Source organism: Lepidochelys kempii, chromosome 24 (assembly GCF_965140265.1).
Source record: "Lepidochelys kempii isolate rLepKem1 chromosome 24, rLepKem1.hap2, whole genome shotgun sequence".
Lineage (NCBI taxonomy): Eukaryota > Metazoa > Chordata > Testudines > Cheloniidae > Lepidochelys > Lepidochelys kempii.
This window is the reverse complement of record NC_133279.1, coordinates 2,035,824-2,054,272: the sequence shown is the minus strand read 5'-3', so window position 1 is coordinate 2,054,272 and position 18,449 is coordinate 2,035,824. Positions and strand designations below refer to the sequence as shown.

The 18,449-nt window shown below is 44.3% G+C and overlaps 2 protein-coding genes across 2 annotated transcripts; both read right to left on the bottom strand.

Moving 5' to 3' along the window:
- Positions 1 to 688: 688 nt before the first annotated feature.
- LOC140902887 (uncharacterized) lies at positions 689 to 1,315 on the bottom strand. The gene has a single exon (XM_073323477.1). It carries the CDS (start codon positions 1,313 to 1,315, stop codon positions 689 to 691), a length of 627 nt encoding a protein of 208 aa, XP_073179578.1.
- A 10,695-nt stretch (positions 1,316 to 12,010) lies between these two features.
- Positions 12,011 to 12,637, bottom strand: LOC140902886 (uncharacterized). The gene has a single exon (XM_073323476.1). The coding sequence runs from the start codon at positions 12,635 to 12,637 to the stop codon at positions 12,011 to 12,013; it is 627 nt and encodes a 208-aa protein (XP_073179577.1).
- Positions 12,638 to 18,449: the final 5,812 nt, after the last annotated feature.

Genomic DNA, 18,449 nt, shown 5'->3' with positions numbered 1-18,449 from the left:
GCCTGCTCTACAGGGATGAATTTCATGCAGCAGGATTTCTAAACAAGGAGGGAGGAACAAGGAAAGCCAGAAGACCGATATTACGATGCAGCATAGTTTTTAATGAGAATGAAATTTGCAATACACAGTTACAGATAGAAATAATACACAAGAGAAAGAAGGTATTTCACGTGTTTCCAGAGGGGCTGCGACTGAATGAAATTTGCAATACACAGTTACAGAAAGAAATAATACACAAGAGAAAGAAGGTATTTCACGTGTTTCCAGAGGGGCTGCGACTGATCACCCGCTTCCTTGCGATGCATTTGAGGCGAGATGTTGTTTTTCCTTTTTCGCAGGTGCAGAGTTGGACAAACAAATTAAAGCGATAATAAATACAACTGATGCCTGTTTTAAGGCCCCTGTTTCCTTCACACTGAGGGGTAAGTGCAAACAGCCTGAGTGTAATTCAGAATGAGTCCACATGTGACTAAGAGACTAAGCACGTGGTTGGGAAAGCATTGGCAGAAAAAGTTTAAAGCATAACATTAGAAATGGGTCTAGGAGACAAAGGCGCTGAGCAGACACAGCTCGCGATGAATTCAAGTGGAGCCATGCCTGCACAGCGCTTCTGAAATCTCCATCTGAATCTGTAGCTTGTTCTTCATTTCCTGGTCTTTTTTTTTTACCATTGATATTCCTGCAAGGTTTAACATGGTGTACAGCTTCCACTCAGGTACCTATGGCAAGATACCCCGGAACCGGATAATCCTCCATAACCGTAACCTCCCCCGTAACCACACAGTCCACCATAACGGCCCCCATAACCGCACAGTCCGCCATAAGGGCCCCCGTAACCATAATGGCCCCCGTAACCACACAATCCCCCGAAACCACCCCCATAACCATACAATCCCCCGTAACCGCACAGTCCACCATAACGGCCCCCGTAACTACTCAATCCCCCGTAACCATAACGGCCCCCATAAGCACCTAATCCCCCGTAACCATACAATCCTCCGTAACGGCCTCCATAAGCACCTGATCCCCCGTAACCATACAATCCTCCGTAACGGCCTCCATAGCCGTACAATCCCCCCAAACCGAATGAACCCCCGTAGCCGGCTCCGACCACAGGTGCTCCTACAGCTGCCACTTCACTCTGCTGAGGGAAAGTGCTGAGAATTGGTCCCGGGATGGTCACGACAACGGGTGATGGTCTGATGACCACTTCAGAGTCAGGGCACTGCCTAACACATGGCTCATTCCAGCTGCCAGAAACTGGACTGGGCTGGGCCACCCCGCATTCTGGATAGCACAGGCTGGAGCAAGACATCTTTCTGTGTGCAAACCTGAAACACACAACAAAACATAAGAAGATAAGAATGGCCATACTGGGTCAGATCAAAGGTCCATCAAGCCCAGTATCCTGTCCTCTGACAGTGGCCAATGGCAGGTGCCCCAAAGGGAAAGACCAGGTTATCATCAAGTGATCCATGCCCTGTCACCCAATCCCAGCTTCTGGAAAACAGAGGACACCACTCGTGCCCATCCTGGCTCATAGCCATTGATGGACCTATCTTTCATGAATCTATCTAGCTCCCTCTTGAACCCCATTATAGTACTGGCCTTCACAACAGCCTCTGGCAAGGAGTTCCAGAGGTTGACAGGGAATAGAGTAAAGAAAAGGTACTAGTGTCAGTGGAAGAAAAGACTCAAAACTCGGTTACTCTTGCAGTGATGTCGCTGTGGGGCCCAAGAGAGAGAAGGAGTGGATTTAGTCCCTATGTTTGTGGCTGCGTATTGGTCCCTATTTCCTCTTTCTATGCCTCTTATCCACTCACAGTAAACTTCCCTCCCAACAGGCCCATTTGAACCCTTCTCAATGACTTTGTCTGAAAAACCAGTAAGAGTAACTATTTCATTGACGGACCCCCGGGATTCGGTGTCCATTATAGACATTGCTCAAAGAGAACATGGCTGGGATACTGCTATCATTTGCTTTCCTTTGAAGATTCAACCTCTGCATTCAAACCAGTTGAGTCCAGTGCCAGAATGTGGCTCTTTGGCTTTCTAAACCTTGGGAGTCACGAATACTTGTGGATGAATAAACAGAAACTTTTCTTTTCTTCAAATACATCACTAAGGACAAGATCCTCAGCTCTGGTAAAATGGGTTCAGGTCCACTGACTTCTATGGAGCGACAATAAATTATACCATCTGAGTATAAGAATCTTCAATGGGTATTTCTGCTCATAAGAACATTGGAATTGCTAGACTGGATCACACCAGTTGTCAGCTTAATAATTCTCCTGCCTCCAATAGTGAGGAGTAACAGCTACTTCCAAATAAAGTAGAAGACCCCTAAATTGGCCATGTATGGAATAAACTGGGAAAGTTTCTTCCTAATCTAGCCAAGCAAAAAAATGGCTAAGAAACTTTCTAAAATTACTTTAGGAAGATTTAAATGCCCGAAATCAATTTCCAGTTATTAGGAAATATGTTTCTCAGTTGCATTTGGTGCTCCTAAAATCCCCACCTTTGGCTTCAAATCATGGATCCACCACAACCAGCTACTGATTGTCTACACAAGATAATTATGTATGGAACAACACTCTAATCCCTGATAAAAATCACAGAGCGTACATGCAAGATTCAGTCTTAAATGGAAATAGATCCTACTGTGACACCTCTTGATGTTAGAAAGAGTTTGATTCAAATTGGACTTACCCAGTTGACCGAGGAGCTGAAGTGTGGAGAAGTGTTTAGAAGGACCCTGAGTTGTGAGCGCTTTTATACAGTGTCTAGGACTGCCTGGAGGATCTGTGATGCGTTTGGTACAGGAAGTCCCATTTAGTTACCAAACAAAGTTGCATGCCTCGGTAAATCCTTCTTTTGATGGAGCTGTTTTCTCAGGGTTTGGGAGTATTGGGCTAATCTCAGCCTCAAAGGGAGTGACATGCACGTTGCAATCTGCATTCCTAGTATCATTCCAGTGACTCTCTTGGTGCTGCAATGAGCATGCATGTCAAGGTGATTCAGAATTGCATCAGTAGCACAACTGGCTGTCCTGAACAGATATCCCCTTTGGTCCTTTCAGTTCATGCAGGTCATTGTTAGGGGCATTCTACAGTTCATGATAAACTTGCCAGGAAGCAAAGATCCATTTTTCTGCTTTCTCACAAGCTCCATCCCCAACGGGTCAGATCCAATTCCCTTTGAAAACAATCGGAATCATTCCATTGCCTTCAGTGTCTTTCCTGTCATGACCTTAAGTCTCAAATTCACTTTTTGGCAGGGGGATAGTACGATGCCTGTGGACAATTTTAGCCCCACTTCAAACTTTCAAACTACCTCTGAGTAGGGACTTCAGTGGAGCATGGGCCTTTGTGTTGGCCCTCTGCCCAGAGGTGAATTTCACCTTACGATGATTAAACCTTGACCTAACATAGGACCGCCACTTGTGTCACCAATGGTATCTCAAAGGGTTTCCTAGACCAGATTTACTCATGGGTCCATGGAAGGGATAGGGGGGAGTTGAAGGAAGCAGTGCTCTTTTCTAGAAAGGTTTTCAGTTAAATCATTAAATTTGTACTCTGTTAGAAACCATAGAATCATAGAATATCAGGGTTGGAAGGGACCTCAGGAGGTCATCTAGTCCAACCCCTTGCTCAAAGCAGGACCAATCCCCAACTAAATCATCCCAGCCAAGGCTTTGTCAAGCCTGACCTTAAAAATATCTAAGGAGGGAGATTCCACCACCTCCCTAGGTAACGCATTCCAGTGTTTCACCACCCTCCTAGTGAAAATGTTTTTCCTAGTATCCAACCTAAACCTCCCCCACTGCAACTTGAGACCGTTACTCCTTGTTCTGTCATCAGCTACCACTGAGAACAGTCTGGAGCCATCCTCTTTGGAACCCCCTTTCAGGTAGTTGAAAGCAGCTATCAAATCCCCCCTCATTCTTCTCTTCTGCAGACTGAACAATCCCAGTTCCCTCAGCCTCTCCTCATAAGTCATGTGTTCCACTCCCCTAATCATTTTTGTTGCCCTCCGCTGGACTCTTTCCAATTTTTCCACATCCTCCTTGTAGTGTGGGGCCCAAAACTGGACACAGTACTCCAGATGAGGCCTCACCAATGTTGACTAGAGGGGAATGATCACGTCCCTCAATCTGCTGGCAATGCCCCTACTTATACATCCCAAAATGCCATTGGCCTTCTTGGCAACTCATATCTAGCTTCTCGTCCACTGTAACCCCTAGGTCCTTTTTTGCAGAACTGCTGCCGAGCCATTTGGTCCCTAGTCTGTAGCGGTGCATGGGATTCTTCCGTCCTAAGTGCAGGACTCTGCACTTGTCCTTGTTGAACCTCGTCAGATTTCTTTTTGGCCCAATTCTCTAATTTGTCTAGGGCCCTCTGTATCCTATCCCTACCCTCCAGCGTATCTACCGCTTCTCCCAGTTTAGTGTCATCTGCAAACTTGCTGAGGGTGCAATCCGCACCGTCCTCCAGATCATTTATGAAGATAGTGAACAAAACCGGCCCCAGGACCGACTCTTGAGGCACTCGACTTGATACTGGCTGCCAACTAGACATGTCCCACCAGCCACAGGTTATGTTGCATAAAACATTCCTGCAAGAACCAGAATGTTGTTTTAAGTGTAAAATATATCTCTAGGAGTGCATTCTATATCCAGGGAAGAAGGCAGAAATGTCCTCCTTTGACTTTAAGGCCCTGCACCTCTTTCAGTTTGAAGCAACTCTGCGGATTAACGCCAAGGGAGCCCCTTCGTTTTCCTATAAATACACCAAATTCAAAATTACATTAGAATGAAAATGAAATATCCCCAAATTCTTTGGCTTTGAATCACGACCTGATTAAAGGAATGACATGAGAGCCCGTGGCCTCTATTTTTTTTTTAAGTGACTCTATTACTCATTGCAGAGGCGTCTAATCCCAGGAACAATTTATTAATCTTCTAAGAATACAACCCTTTTTATGTGTGAAACACCAATACGTGTTTGTCAGGTGCTTTGGAATCTTGCGTTCTGCGAACGCCGAAAAACTTCCACCCGTAACAACCTTACTATCCTTGTTTTTTTTGGCATAGAACAAGAGGCACGTGGAGGTGAAGGTCACACGGGGGTCAGTTCCAGAAACAGAAATACAACCCAATAGTTCTGACTCCTCGTAACACAGAGTAAGTTCGAGGTTCACCCCTGTTACACGCTGTTACAAGACGACATTAGTAATATCTCTTGCTAAAAAATGTGTGCATCCTTGGATCTAAGCATCAACAATGAAAAAAAGACTAACGTTTGATACACTTTAATTGTTTCTTCTTTACACTTGAGGACAACACTTCTCCAAAGGAATTACAAGTCTCGCAATTTCTATCTTTTCCTTGGCGGTGGTAGCATTGCAAATCATAGTATATCATTCAAGCATCAAAAACTCGCTATCTAAGGAACTTGGGCAGTGAATTTCAACCTACAGTGATTAAATGAAGGGATTGACACTGCTCAGGTTAGAAGAAGTGGCATTGGGGGTGTATTTTCTACTTTACAGATCATTCCAACTACAGCTGAAAAGCTTTCTGCAGAATGCCCTAAACGTATCTTCCAAAAAAAGGGTGTCACAGGGATGGAGCACGTGCTTAGCCCGTGGTAGGAGGAGTCAGAAGTATTGGGCTGTATTTCTGTTTCTGCAACTCATACCCGTGCAACCTTCACCTCAATGTGCTTCTTTTTTCTCTACCTAGAAATCAGGGATAGTGAGGATGTTCAGACTGGAAATTGTTCAGTGTTCTTTGAACTGAAGATTTCAAACCACCGAAGAACACTCATTGGTGTTTCATAAATGCAAAGAGTTGTATTCTGAGACTATTATTAAATTGTTTTGGGATTAGAAGCCTCTGCATTCACTAATAGAGTCACTTGAAAAAAATAGAGGCCAAGGTTTCTTGTGTTATTCCTTTAATCAGGTCATGATTCAAAGCCAAAGAATTTGGGGATATTGCATTTTCATTCAAATGTAATTTTGCATTTGGTATTTTTTAAAATTATTATATAGGAAAATGAAGATGCTCTCATGGTGGAAATCAGCACAGTTGCTTCAACTTCAAAGCAAGTCCTTGCGAAAACGTTCTTTGAAAGTTTAAGGTAACCTGACTGCTCTAACCTGAGCAGTGTCAATGCCTTCATTTAATCACTGTAGGTTGAAATTCACTCCTGGGCAGAGGGTCATCACAAAGGCTTGTACTATACCTAAGTCCATGCTAAGACATAGTTTGAAAGTTTAAAGTAGAACTAAAGTTGTCCATAGGCATTGTTCGATCCCCCCGCCAAAGGGTGAATTTGAGACTTAAGGTCATGACAGGAAACGCACTGAAGGCAAAGGAATATTTCCAATTGATTACAAAGGGAATTGGATCTGAGATGGGGATGGAGGTTGTGAGAATGCAGAAAAATAGCTCTCTGCTTCCAAGCAGGTTTATAATGAAATGTCCAGTGCCCCCAAGAATGACCAGTATGAACAGAAAGGACCAAAGGGGCTATCTGCTCAGGACAGCCAGTTGTGCTACTGATGCAGCTCTGAATCACCTTGACATGCATTCTCATTGCACCACCAAGAGAGTCAGTGGAATGACACAAGCAATGCAGACTGCAACGTGCATTATTAGGATTAGTCCAATAATCCCAAACCCTGAGAAAACAGCAGGTTCAAAGGGAGCATTTACCGAGGCATTATACTTTGTTTGGTAACTAGTTAGGACTTCCTGTACCAAATGCAACGCAGATCCTCCAGGCAGTCCTAAAAACTGTATAAAAGGATTCACTGCTCAGGTCTCTTCTAAACGCTTCTTTGGACTTCGTCTCCTCGGTGAACTGGGTAAGTCCAATTGGACTCAATCTCTTTCCAACACAAGAGCTGTCACAGTAGGGTCCATTTTCATTTTAAGACTAACTCTTGTACATACTCTCTGTATTTTTATTAGGGACGAGGGTGTTTCTCCATTATCGTCTTTTGTAGTTATTCACTTGCAAGTGCTGGTGGATCCATGATTCGGAGCCACAGGTGGGGATTTTAGGAGCACCATATGCAATTGGGAAACATATTTCCGATTAACTGGAAATAGAATTAGAGCATTTAAATCTTTAAAGTAATATTAGAAAGTTCCTCAGCCATTTTTCTCTGGGATAGATTAGGAAGAAACTTCGCCACCTTAGGCCATAAATGGCCAATTCAGGGGGTCTTCTTTATGCTGAAGGAGCTGTGACTCCTCACTGTTGGAGCCAGGAGAATTATTAAGCTGACAACTAGTGTGATCCAATCTGGCAATTCCTACATTCTTATGAGCAGAAATGCCCACTGAAGATTCTTACACTCAGATGGTGTAATTTAGGGTCGCTCCATGGAAGTCAGTGGACCTGAACCCATTTTACTAGAGCTGAGGATCTTGTCCTTAGTGATTTCTTTGCAGAAAGGAAAAGTTTCTGTTCCTTCCTTAGCAAGTATTGGTGACTCCCAGGGTTTGGAAAACCAAAGAGCCACACTCTGACACTGGACTCAACTGGTTTGCATGCAGAGGTTGAATCCTCAAGGGAAAGGAAAAGATCAGCATTATCCCAGCCAAGTTCTCTTTGAGAAATGTCTATAACGGTCACAGCATCCCAGGTATCCTTCAAAGAAATAATTACACTTATTCCAGGCGGTGTTTTTAGACAGGTCACTGAGAGGGCTTCAAATGGGACAATTGGGAGGTACATTTAGTGTGAGTGGATAAGAGGCAAAGAAAGAGGAAATAGGAACAAATATATAGCCAAAAAGATAGGAACTAAGTCCACTCCTCCTGTCTCTCTCGGGCCCCACGTAGACCTCACTACTACAGTAACTGAGGTTTGAGTCCTTTCTTTCACTGGCACATGTACTTTCTTTTTACTCTACTCCCTGTTGTGTGTTTCAGGTTTACCTCCATCACAGAAAGATGTCTTGTTCCAGCCTGTACTATCCAGAATGCGGGGTGGCCCAGCCCAGTCCAGTTTCTGGCAGCTTCAATGAGCCGTGCGTTAGGCAGTGCCCTGACTCCGAAATAGTGATCAGACCATCACCAGTTGTCGTGACCATCCCAGGACCAATTCTCAGCAATTTCCCTCAGCAGAGTGAAGTGGCAGCTGTAGGAGCACCTGTGGTCGGAGCCGGCTATGGGGGTTCATTCGGTTTGGGGGGATTGTACGGGGGCTATGGAGGCCATTATGGAGGATTGTATGGTTACGGGGGATTAGGTGCTTACGGGGGCCGTTATGGATTCGGGGGATTGAGTGGTTACGGGGGCCGTTATGGTGGATGGTGTGGTTACGGGGGAGGTTACGGTTATGGAGGATTATCCGGTTCTGGGGTATCTTGCCATAGGTACCTGAGTGGAAGCTCTACGCCATGTTAAACCCTGCAGGAATATCAATGGTAAAAGAAAAGACCAGGAAATGAAGAATAGGCTACAGATTCAGATGGAGATTTCAGAAGCGCTGTGCAGGCATGGCTCCACTTGAATTCAACGCGAGCTGTGTCTGCTCAGCGCCTTTGTCTCCTAGACCCATTTCTAATGTTATGCTTATAAACTCTTTCTGCCAATGCTTTCCCAACCGCGTGCTTAGTCTCTCAGTCACATGTGGACTCATTCTGAATTACACTCAGGCTGTTTGCACTAACCCCGTAGTCTGACGGAAAGAGGGGCCTTAAGACAGGCATTAGTTGTATTTATTATCACTCGAATTTGTTTGTCCAACTCTGCACCTGCGAAAAAGGAAAAACAACTTCTTGCCTCAAATGCATCGCAAGGAAGTGGGTATTCGGTCGCAGCCCTTCTGGAAACACGTGAAATACCTTCTTTCTGTTGTGTATTATTTCTTTCTGTAACTGTGTATTGCAAATTTCATTCTCATTAAAAACTATGCTGCATTGTAATATCGGTCTTCTGGCTTTCCTTGTTCCTCCCTCCTTGTTTAGAAATCCTGCTGCATGAAATTCACCCCTGTAGAGCAGGCAGCACCAGACACCTCTCAAGTTGCAACTTTCGAAGGCATGGAGTGGTAGGAGAGTAAAGCCCTTTAAGTGGTTCATAGCATTATGCAGGCTCTCTGCACAGGGGTGGAATTCTTCCTTGCATCATCTGTTTTGCAAAAAGTCTTTTCCTCCTAAGTCTTACACAGATTTTCACCTTAAGAATGTAAATATTTCCTTTCATTTCAAAAAGACCAATCACGTGCTTCATGGAAAGTGTCTGTGTGAGTCTTTGCTGGATAGCCACCCAGATTTTCGGAAGGAAAAGAATACTGGCCACCCCTAAAGACAAATGACATTACACCAAAGTCATTTGCAGCAGTCAGGAATCTCCTCTGTGATATGAAGAGATTAGTACACTGACCATTACTTCAGTACAAGAATCTAATGGTGTTTTAGGAAGCTGTTCCTCCTTGCACTCCATATTACCATTCTTATGTAAACCCCCCTGCCTGTACCATAGCTTGATATTGCAGGAACTGCGCATAGCAAGTTTGCATTTTCTACTATGTTTTTCTTCAACATTTTCGTGGGTCTCAGTTCCCGGAAAATGAGGATTTTGCACTAATCAAATTTTTGATTTGACAACGCAAAAGAAAAAAATGTATCCAGACCATCCCGGCTCTTCAATGACATGATGTAATACTCACACAGTGAGGGGAGATTTAGCCATCTGCCACCGGGTGTTATTTAAGGGTAACACAGCTCTATTCTTCAACGTCATACCATACCTATTGACCCCTCCTTGGAAGGGAAGAACATAGGCATTGCTGCAGCAGATCAGGCCTCACTCCCACAGTGGTGAGTGCCCGAGACTTCACAGGGAGGTGCAAGAAACCCAGCAGAACACAGGCATGGGATCACCTGCCCACAGAGGAACTTTTTCACTATCCCCCGTCAATCCGATCTGCCCCCACGGACGATTGGACGATGCCCTGAAGCACAAGAGTTTATATCCCTGCCAATCTTGAAGAAATGCAGTAAATCCATCTCAGTCACTATTTCCTCCAGAGTACTGTGAGCACCATTCTCTCTGCATCACCAAGAGAAATGTCTGAGGGCATCCCTCTCTGTAGAGATACACCAGGATCAATAACAAATTTAAAGCTGCAGCGTTAAAGACCTGAATTGCACAGGAATAAATCTTTTTGCCATTAAGCAATGAGCCTTTCACCCCCAGATCACAGCTTCATTGAGAACAAATACCCGAATTTCGCCCATCTCCCTCTCTAAAATATTCTCAGTCCTTTCCCTCAGGAAAGCACAGTGGGATCTCCAGCAGCAGCTGACACTGGAGGTGGTGATGGGGACGTATGTGGTGATAGAACCTTATACCGTTATGGAGGCTTATGTAGTTGGGGGGTCCCTTTGGTTCTGGGACATGACATGGTTATCGGGATTCATATGGTTAGGAAAAAGAAAAGGAGGACTTGTGGCACCTTAGAGACTAACCAATTTATTTGAGCATAAAAGATTCTGTGGTTACAAGGCACTTTATGGTTGTGGGAGGAATATAGTGTTGTGGGGATGGTGATGGGGCCATGGGTACCTTAATGGAAACAGTGGGCTCTGTTAAACCCAGTAGGCATATGCAAAGAAAAAGGAAGAACCAGGAAATGAACAGCAAGATACAGATTGATGGTTTAGCGCATAGGCCTGTCTTTGAGAAGTCCTGAGTACATCGAACTCTTTGTGAAATAACAAAAGAGCTCCACTTTATCAGCACCTCTGCAAACATGCCGAATGTTTCCCATCATTCACAGGATGGGTCTTCTAATGCCTTCCTGGCTATGCGCTTCCACTGTTATCAACACAGTGGGCCTGATTCTCTACTGCGCTATGGGTTTTTACACCACTCTGTAAAGTGCAAAGGCAGCAGGGCCTTAAAGGTGTATGGGACCTACATTTGTAGTGACTTTCCTGCCTCTTTCCAATGCCAGAGGAGTGTCACAAGACTTTAGTGTCAAGGAGAATCAGGCTAGGTTCTCTCCTATCCAGGAATAAGGAGCGTTTCTTTAAGCCTTTTAACTTTCTAACAGCAGCTGCATAACGTAGAAACTTTTTGATCTTCAGCTTTTGTTGTGTTTTCGTTACGTTGTGACAGACCAGGGTGAAACAAGGAATTAACAATGGTGGCAAACAGACTTGATTGTCAAACTCTACAGCTGTGATCTTTTAATATCTCGAAAAGCTTCCACATCGCTATGAACCACTTAAAGGGCTTTAATCTCCTATCACTCCATGCCTTCGAAAGTTGCAACTTGAGAGGTGTCTGGTGCTGCCTGCTCTACAGGGATGAATTTCATGCAGCAGGATTTCTAAACAAGGAGGGAGGAACAAGGAAAGCCAGAAGACCGATATTACGATGCAGCATAGTTTTTAATGAGAATGAAATTTGCAATACACAGTTACAGATAGAAATAATACACAAGAGAAAGAAGGTATTTCACGTGTTTCCAGAGGGGCTGCGACTGAATGAAATTTGCAATACACAGTTACAGAAAGAAATAATACACAAGAGAAAGAAGGTATTTCACGTGTTTCCAGAGGGGCTGCGACTGATCACCCGCTTCCTTGCGATGCATTTGAGGCGAGATGTTGTTTTTCCTTTTTCGCAGGTGCAGAGTTGGACAAACAAATTAAAGCGATAATAAATACAACTGATGCCTGTTTTAAGGCCCCTGTTTCCTTCACACTGAGGGGTAAGTGCAAACAGCCTGAGTGTAATTCAGAATGAGTCCACATGTGACTAAGAGACTAAGCACGTGGTTGGGAAAGCATTGGCAGAAAAAGTTTAAAGCATAACATTAGAAATGGGTCTAGGAGACAAAGGCGCTGAGCAGACACAGCTCGCGATGAATTCAAGTGGAGCCATGCCTGCACAGCGCTTCTGAAATCTCCATCTGAATCTGTAGCTTGTTCTTCATTTCCTGGTCTTTTTTTTTTACCATTGATATTCCTGCAAGGTTTAACATGGTGTACAGCTTCCACTCAGGTACCTATGGCAAGATACCCCGGAACCGGATAATCCTCCATAACCGTAACCTCCCCCGTAACCACACAGTCCACCATAACGGCCCCCATAACCGCACAGTCCGCCATAAGGGCCCCCGTAACCATAATGGCCCCCGTAACCACACAATCCCCCGAAACCACCCCCATAACCATACAATCCCCCGTAACCGCACAGTCCACCATAACGGCCCCCGTAACTACTCAATCCCCCGTAACCATAACGGCCCCCATAAGCACCTAATCCCCCGTAACCATACAATCCTCCGTAACGGCCTCCATAAGCACCTGATCCCCCGTAACCATACAATCCTCCGTAACGGCCTCCATAGCCGTACAATCCCCCCAAACCGAATGAACCCCCGTAGCCGGCTCCGACCACAGGTGCTCCTACAGCTGCCACTTCACTCTGCTGAGGGAAAGTGCTGAGAATTGGTCCCGGGATGGTCACGACAACGGGTGATGGTCTGATGACCACTTCAGAGTCAGGGCACTGCCTAACACATGGCTCATTCCAGCTGCCAGAAACTGGACTGGGCTGGGCCACCCCGCATTCTGGATAGCACAGGCTGGAGCAAGACATCTTTCTGTGTGCAAACCTGAAACACACAACAAAACATAAGAAGATAAGAATGGCCATACTGGGTCAGATCAAAGGTCCATCAAGCCCAGTATCCTGTCCTCTGACAGTGGCCAATGGCAGGTGCCCCAAAGGGAAAGACCAGGTTATCATCAAGTGATCCATGCCCTGTCACCCAATCCCAGCTTCTGGAAAACAGAGGACACCACTCGTGCCCATCCTGGCTCATAGCCATTGATGGACCTATCTTTCATGAATCTATCTAGCTCCCTCTTGAACCCCATTATAGTACTGGCCTTCACAACAGCCTCTGGCAAGGAGTTCCAGAGGTTGACAGGGAATAGAGTAAAGAAAAGGTACTAGTGTCAGTGGAAGAAAAGACTCAAAACTCGGTTACTCTTGCAGTGATGTCGCTGTGGGGCCCAAGAGAGAGAAGGAGTGGATTTAGTCCCTATGTTTGTGGCTGCGTATTGGTCCCTATTTCCTCTTTCTATGCCTCTTATCCACTCACAGTAAACTTCCCTCCCAACAGGCCCATTTGAACCCTTCTCAATGACTTTGTCTGAAAAACCAGTAAGAGTAACTATTTCATTGACGGACCCCCCGGGATTCGGTGTCCATTATAGACATTGCTCAAAGAGAACATGGCTGGGATACTGCTATCATTTGCTTTCCTTTGAAGATTCAACCTCTGCATTCAAACCAGTTGAGTCCAGTGCCAGAATGTGGCTCTTTGGCTTTCTAAACCTTGGGAGTCACGAATACTTGTGGATGAATAAACAGAAACTTTTCTTTTCTTCAAATACATCACTAAGGACAAGATCCTCAGCTCTGGTAAAATGGGTTCAGGTCCACTGACTTCTATGGAGCGACAATAAATTATACCATCTGAGTATAAGAATCTTCAATGGGTATTTCTGCTCATAAGAACATTGGAATTGCTAGACTGGATCACACCAGTTGTCAGCTTAATAATTCTCCTGCCTCCAATAGTGAGGAGTAACAGCTACTTCCAAATAAAGTAGAAGACCCCTAAATTGGCCATGTATGGAATAAACTGGGAAAGTTTCTTCCTAATCTAGCCAAGCAAAAAAATGGCTAAGAAACTTTCTAAAATTACTTTAGGAAGATTTAAATGCCCGAAATCAATTTCCAGTTATTAGGAAATATGTTTCTCAGTTGCATTTGGTGCTCCTAAAATCCCCACCTTTGGCTTCAAATCATGGATCCACCACAACCAGCTACTGATTGTCTACACAAGATAATTATGTATGGAACAACACTCTAATCCCTGATAAAAATCACAGAGCGTACATGCAAGATTCAGTCTTAAATGGAAATAGATCCTACTGTGACACCTCTTGATGTTAGAAAGAGTTTGATTCAAATTGGACTTACCAGTTGACCGAGGAGCTGAAGTGTGGAGAAGTGTTTAGAAGGACCCTGAGTTGTGAGCGCTTTTATACAGTGTCTAGGACTGCCTGGAGGATCTGTGATGCGTTTGGTACAGGAAGTCCCATTTAGTTACCAAACAAAGTTGCATGCCTCGGTAAATCCTTCTTTTGATGGAGCTGTTTTCTCAGGGTTTGGGAGTATTGGGCTAATCTCAGCCTCAAAGGGAGTGACATGCACGTTGCAATCTGCATTCCTAGTATCATTCCAGTGACTCTCTTGGTGCTGCAATGAGCATGCATGTCAAGGTGATTCAGAATTGCATCAGTAGCACAACTGGCTGTCCTGAACAGATATCCCCTTTGGTCCTTTCAGTTCATGCAGGTCATTGTTAGGGGCATTCTACAGTTCATGATAAACTTGCCAGGAAGCAAAGATCCATTTTTCTGCTTTCTCACAAGCTCCATCCCCAACGGGTCAGATCCAATTCCCTTTGAAAACAATCGGAATCATTCCATTGCCTTCAGTGTCTTTCCTGTCATGACCTTAAGTCTCAAATTCACTTTTTGGCAGGGGATAGTACGATGCCTGTGGACAATTTTAGCCCCACTTCAAACTTTCAAACTACCTCTGAGTAGGGACTTCAGTGGAGCATGGGCCTTTGTGTTGGCCCTCTGCCCAGAGGTGAATTTCACCTTACGATGATTAAACCTTGACCTAACATAGGACCGCCACTTGTGTCACCAATGGTATCTCAAAGGGTTTCCTAGACCAGATTTACTCATGGGTCCATGGAAGGGATAGGGGGGAGTTGAAGGAAGCAGTGCTCTTTTCTAGAAAGGTTTTCAGTTAAATCATTAAATTTGTACTCTGTTAGAAACCATAGAATCATAGAATATCAGGGTTGGAAGGGACCTCAGGAGGTCATCTAGTCCAACCCCTTGCTCAAAGCAGGACCAATCCCCAACTAAATCATCCCAGCCAAGGCTTTGTCAAGCCTGACCTTAAAAATATCTAAGGAGGGAGATTCCACCACCTCCCTAGGTAACGCATTCCAGTGTTTCACCACCCTCCTAGTGAAAAATGTTTTTCCTAGTATCCAACCTAAACCTCCCCACTGCAACTTGAGACCGTTACTCCTTGTTCTGTCATCAGCTACCACTGAGAACAGTCTGGAGCCATCCTCTTGGAACCCCCTTTCAGGTAGTTGAAAGCAGCTATCAAATCCCCCCTCATTCTTCTCTTCTGCAGACTGAACAATCCCAGTTCCCTCAGCCTCTCCTCATAAGTCATGTGTTCCACTCCCCTAATCATTTTGTTGCCCTCCGCTGGACTCTTCCAATTTTTCCACATCCTCCTTGTAGTGTGGGGCCCAAAACTGGACACAGTACTCCAGATGAGGCCTCACCAATGTTGACTAGAGGGGAATGATCACGTCCCTCAATCTGCTGGCAATGCCCCCTACTTATACATCCCAAAATGCCATTGGCCTTCTTGGCAACTCATATCTAGCTTCTCGTCCACTGTAACCCCTAGGTCCTTTTTTGCAGAACTGCTGCCGAGCCATTTGGTCCCTAGTCTGTAGCGGTGCATGGGATTCTTCCGTCCTAAGTGCAGGACTCTGCACTTGTCCTTGTTGAACCTCGTCAGATTTCTTTTTGGCCAATTCTCTAATTTGTCTAGGGCCCTCTGTATCCTATCCCTACCCTCCAGCGTATCTACCGCTTCTCCCAGTTTAGTGTCATCTGCAAACTTGCTGAGGGTGCAATCCGCACCGTCCTCCAGATCATTTATGAAGATAGTGAACAAAACCGGCCCCAGGACCGACTCTTGAGGCACTCGACTTGATACTGGCTGCCAACTAGACATGTCCCACCAGCCACAGGTTATGTTGCATAAAACATTCCTGCAAGAACCAGAATGTTGTTTTAAGTGTAAAATATATCTCTAGGAGTGCATTCTATATCCAGGGAAGAAGGCAGAAATGTCCTCCTTTGACTTTAAGGCCTGCACCTCTTTCAGTTTGAAGCAACTCTGCGGATTAACGCCAGGGAGCCCCTTCGTTTTCCTATAAATACACCAAATTCAAAATTACATTAGAATGAAAATGAAATATCCCCAAATTCTTTGGCTTTGAATCACGACCTGATTAAAGGAATGACATGAGAGCCCGTGGCCTCTATTTTTTTTTAAGTGACTCTATTACTCATTGCAGAGGCGTCTAATCCCAGGAACAATTTATTAATCTTCTAAGAATACAACCCTTTTTATGTGTGAAACACCAATACGTGTTTGTCAGGTGCTTTGGAATCTTGCGTTCTGCGAACGCCGAAAAACTTCCACCCGTAACAACCTTACTATCCTTGTTTTTTTTGGCATAGAACAAGAGGCACGTGGAGGTGAAGGTCACACGGGGGTCAGTTCCAGAAACAGAAATACAACCCAATAGTTCTGACTCCTCGTAACACAGAGTAAGTTCGAGGTTCACCCCTGTTACACGCTGTTACAAGACGACATTAGTAATATCTCTTGCTAAAAAATGTGTGCATCCTTGGATCTAAGCATCAACAATGAAAAAAAGACTAACGTTTGATACACTTTAATTGTTTCTTCTTTACACTTGAGGACAACACTTCTCCAAAGGAATTACAAGTCTCGCAATTTCTATCTTTTCCTTGGCGGTGGTAGCATTGCAAATCATAGTATATCATTCAAGCATCAAAAACTCGCTATCTAAGGAACTTGGGCAGTGAATTTCAACCTACAGTGATTAAATGAAGGGATTGACACTGCTCAGGTTAGAAGAAGTGGCATTGGGGGTGTATTTTCTACTTTACAGATCATTCCAACTACAGCTGAAAAGCTTTCTGCAGAATGCCCTAAACGTATCTTCCAAAAAAGGGTGTCACAGGGATGGAGCACGTGCTTAGCCCGTGGTAGGAGGAGTCAGAAGTATTGGGCTGTATTTCTGTTTCTGCAACTCATACCCGTGCAACCTTCACCTCAATGTGCTTCTTTTTTCTCTACTAGAAATCAGGGATAGTGAGGATGTTCAGACTGGAAATTGTTCAGTGTTCTTTGAACTGAAGATTTCAAACCACCGAAGAACACTCATTGGTGTTTCATAAATGCAAAGAGTTGTATTCTGAGACTATTATTAAATTGTTTTGGGATTAGAAGCCTCTGCATTCACTAATAGAGTCACTTGAAAAAAATAGAGGCCAAGGTTTCTTGTGTTATTCCTTTAATCAGGTCATGATTCAAAGCCAAAGAATTTGGGGATATTGCATTTTCATTCAAATGTAATTTTGCATTTGGTATTTTTTAAAATTATTATATAGGAAAATGAAGATGCTCTCATGGTGGAAATCAGCACAGTTGCTTCAACTTCAAAGCAAGTCCTTGCGAAAACGTTCTTTGAAAGTTTAAGGTAACCTGACTGCTCTAACCTGAGCAGTGTCAATGCCTTCATTTAATCACTGTAGGTTGAAATTCACTCCTGGGGCAGAGGGTCATCACAAAGGCTTGTACTATACCTAAGTCCATGCTAAGACATAGTTTGAAAGTTTAAAGTAGAACTAAAGTTGTCCATAGGCATTGTTCGATCCCCCCGCCAAAGGGTGAATTTGAGACTTAAGGTCATGACAGGAAACGCACTGAAGGCAAAGGAATATTTCCAATTGATTACAAAGGGAATTGGATCTGAGATGGGGATGGAGGTTGTGAGAATGCAGAAAAATAGCTCTCTGCTTCCAAGCAGGTTTATAATGAAATGTCCAGTGCCCCCAAGAATGACCAGTATGAACAGAAAGGACCAAAGGGGCTATCTGCTCAGGACAGCCAGTTGTGCTACTGATGCAGCTCTGAATCACCTTGACATGCATTCTCATTGCACCACCAAGAGAGTCAGTGGAATGACACAAGCAATGCAGACTGCAACGTGCATTATTAGGATTAGTCCAATAATCCCAAACCCTGAGAAAACAGCAGGTTCAAAGGGAGCATTTACCGAGGCATTATACTTTGTTTGGTAACTAGTTAGGACTTCCTGTACCAAATGCAACGCAGATCCTCCAGGCAGTCCTAAAAACTGTATAAAAGGATTCACTGCTCAGGTCTCTTCTAAACGCTTCTTTGGACTTCGTCTCCTCGGTGAACTGGGTAAGTCCAATTGGACTCAATCTCTTTCCAACACAAGAGCTGTCACAGTAGGGTCCATTTTCATTTTAAGACTAACTCTTGTACATACTCTCTGTATTTTTATTAGGGACGAGGGTGTTTCTCCATTATCGTCTTTTGTAGTTATTCACTTGCAAGTGCTGGTGGATCCATGATTCGGAGCCACAGGTGGGGATTTTAGGAGCACCATATGCAATTGGGAAACATATTTCCGATTAACTGGAAATACTCTGAGATAGCGCGT

What these genes read in the sequence shown, in the direction of transcription:
- LOC140902887 (XM_073323477.1), bottom strand. Translation starts at nt 1,315, where the DNA reads ATGTCTTGCTCCAGCCTGTGCTATCCAGAATGCGGGGTGGCCCAGCCC.
- LOC140902886 (XM_073323476.1), bottom strand. Translation starts at nt 12,637, where the DNA reads ATGTCTTGCTCCAGCCTGTGCTATCCAGAATGCGGGGTGGCCCAGCCC.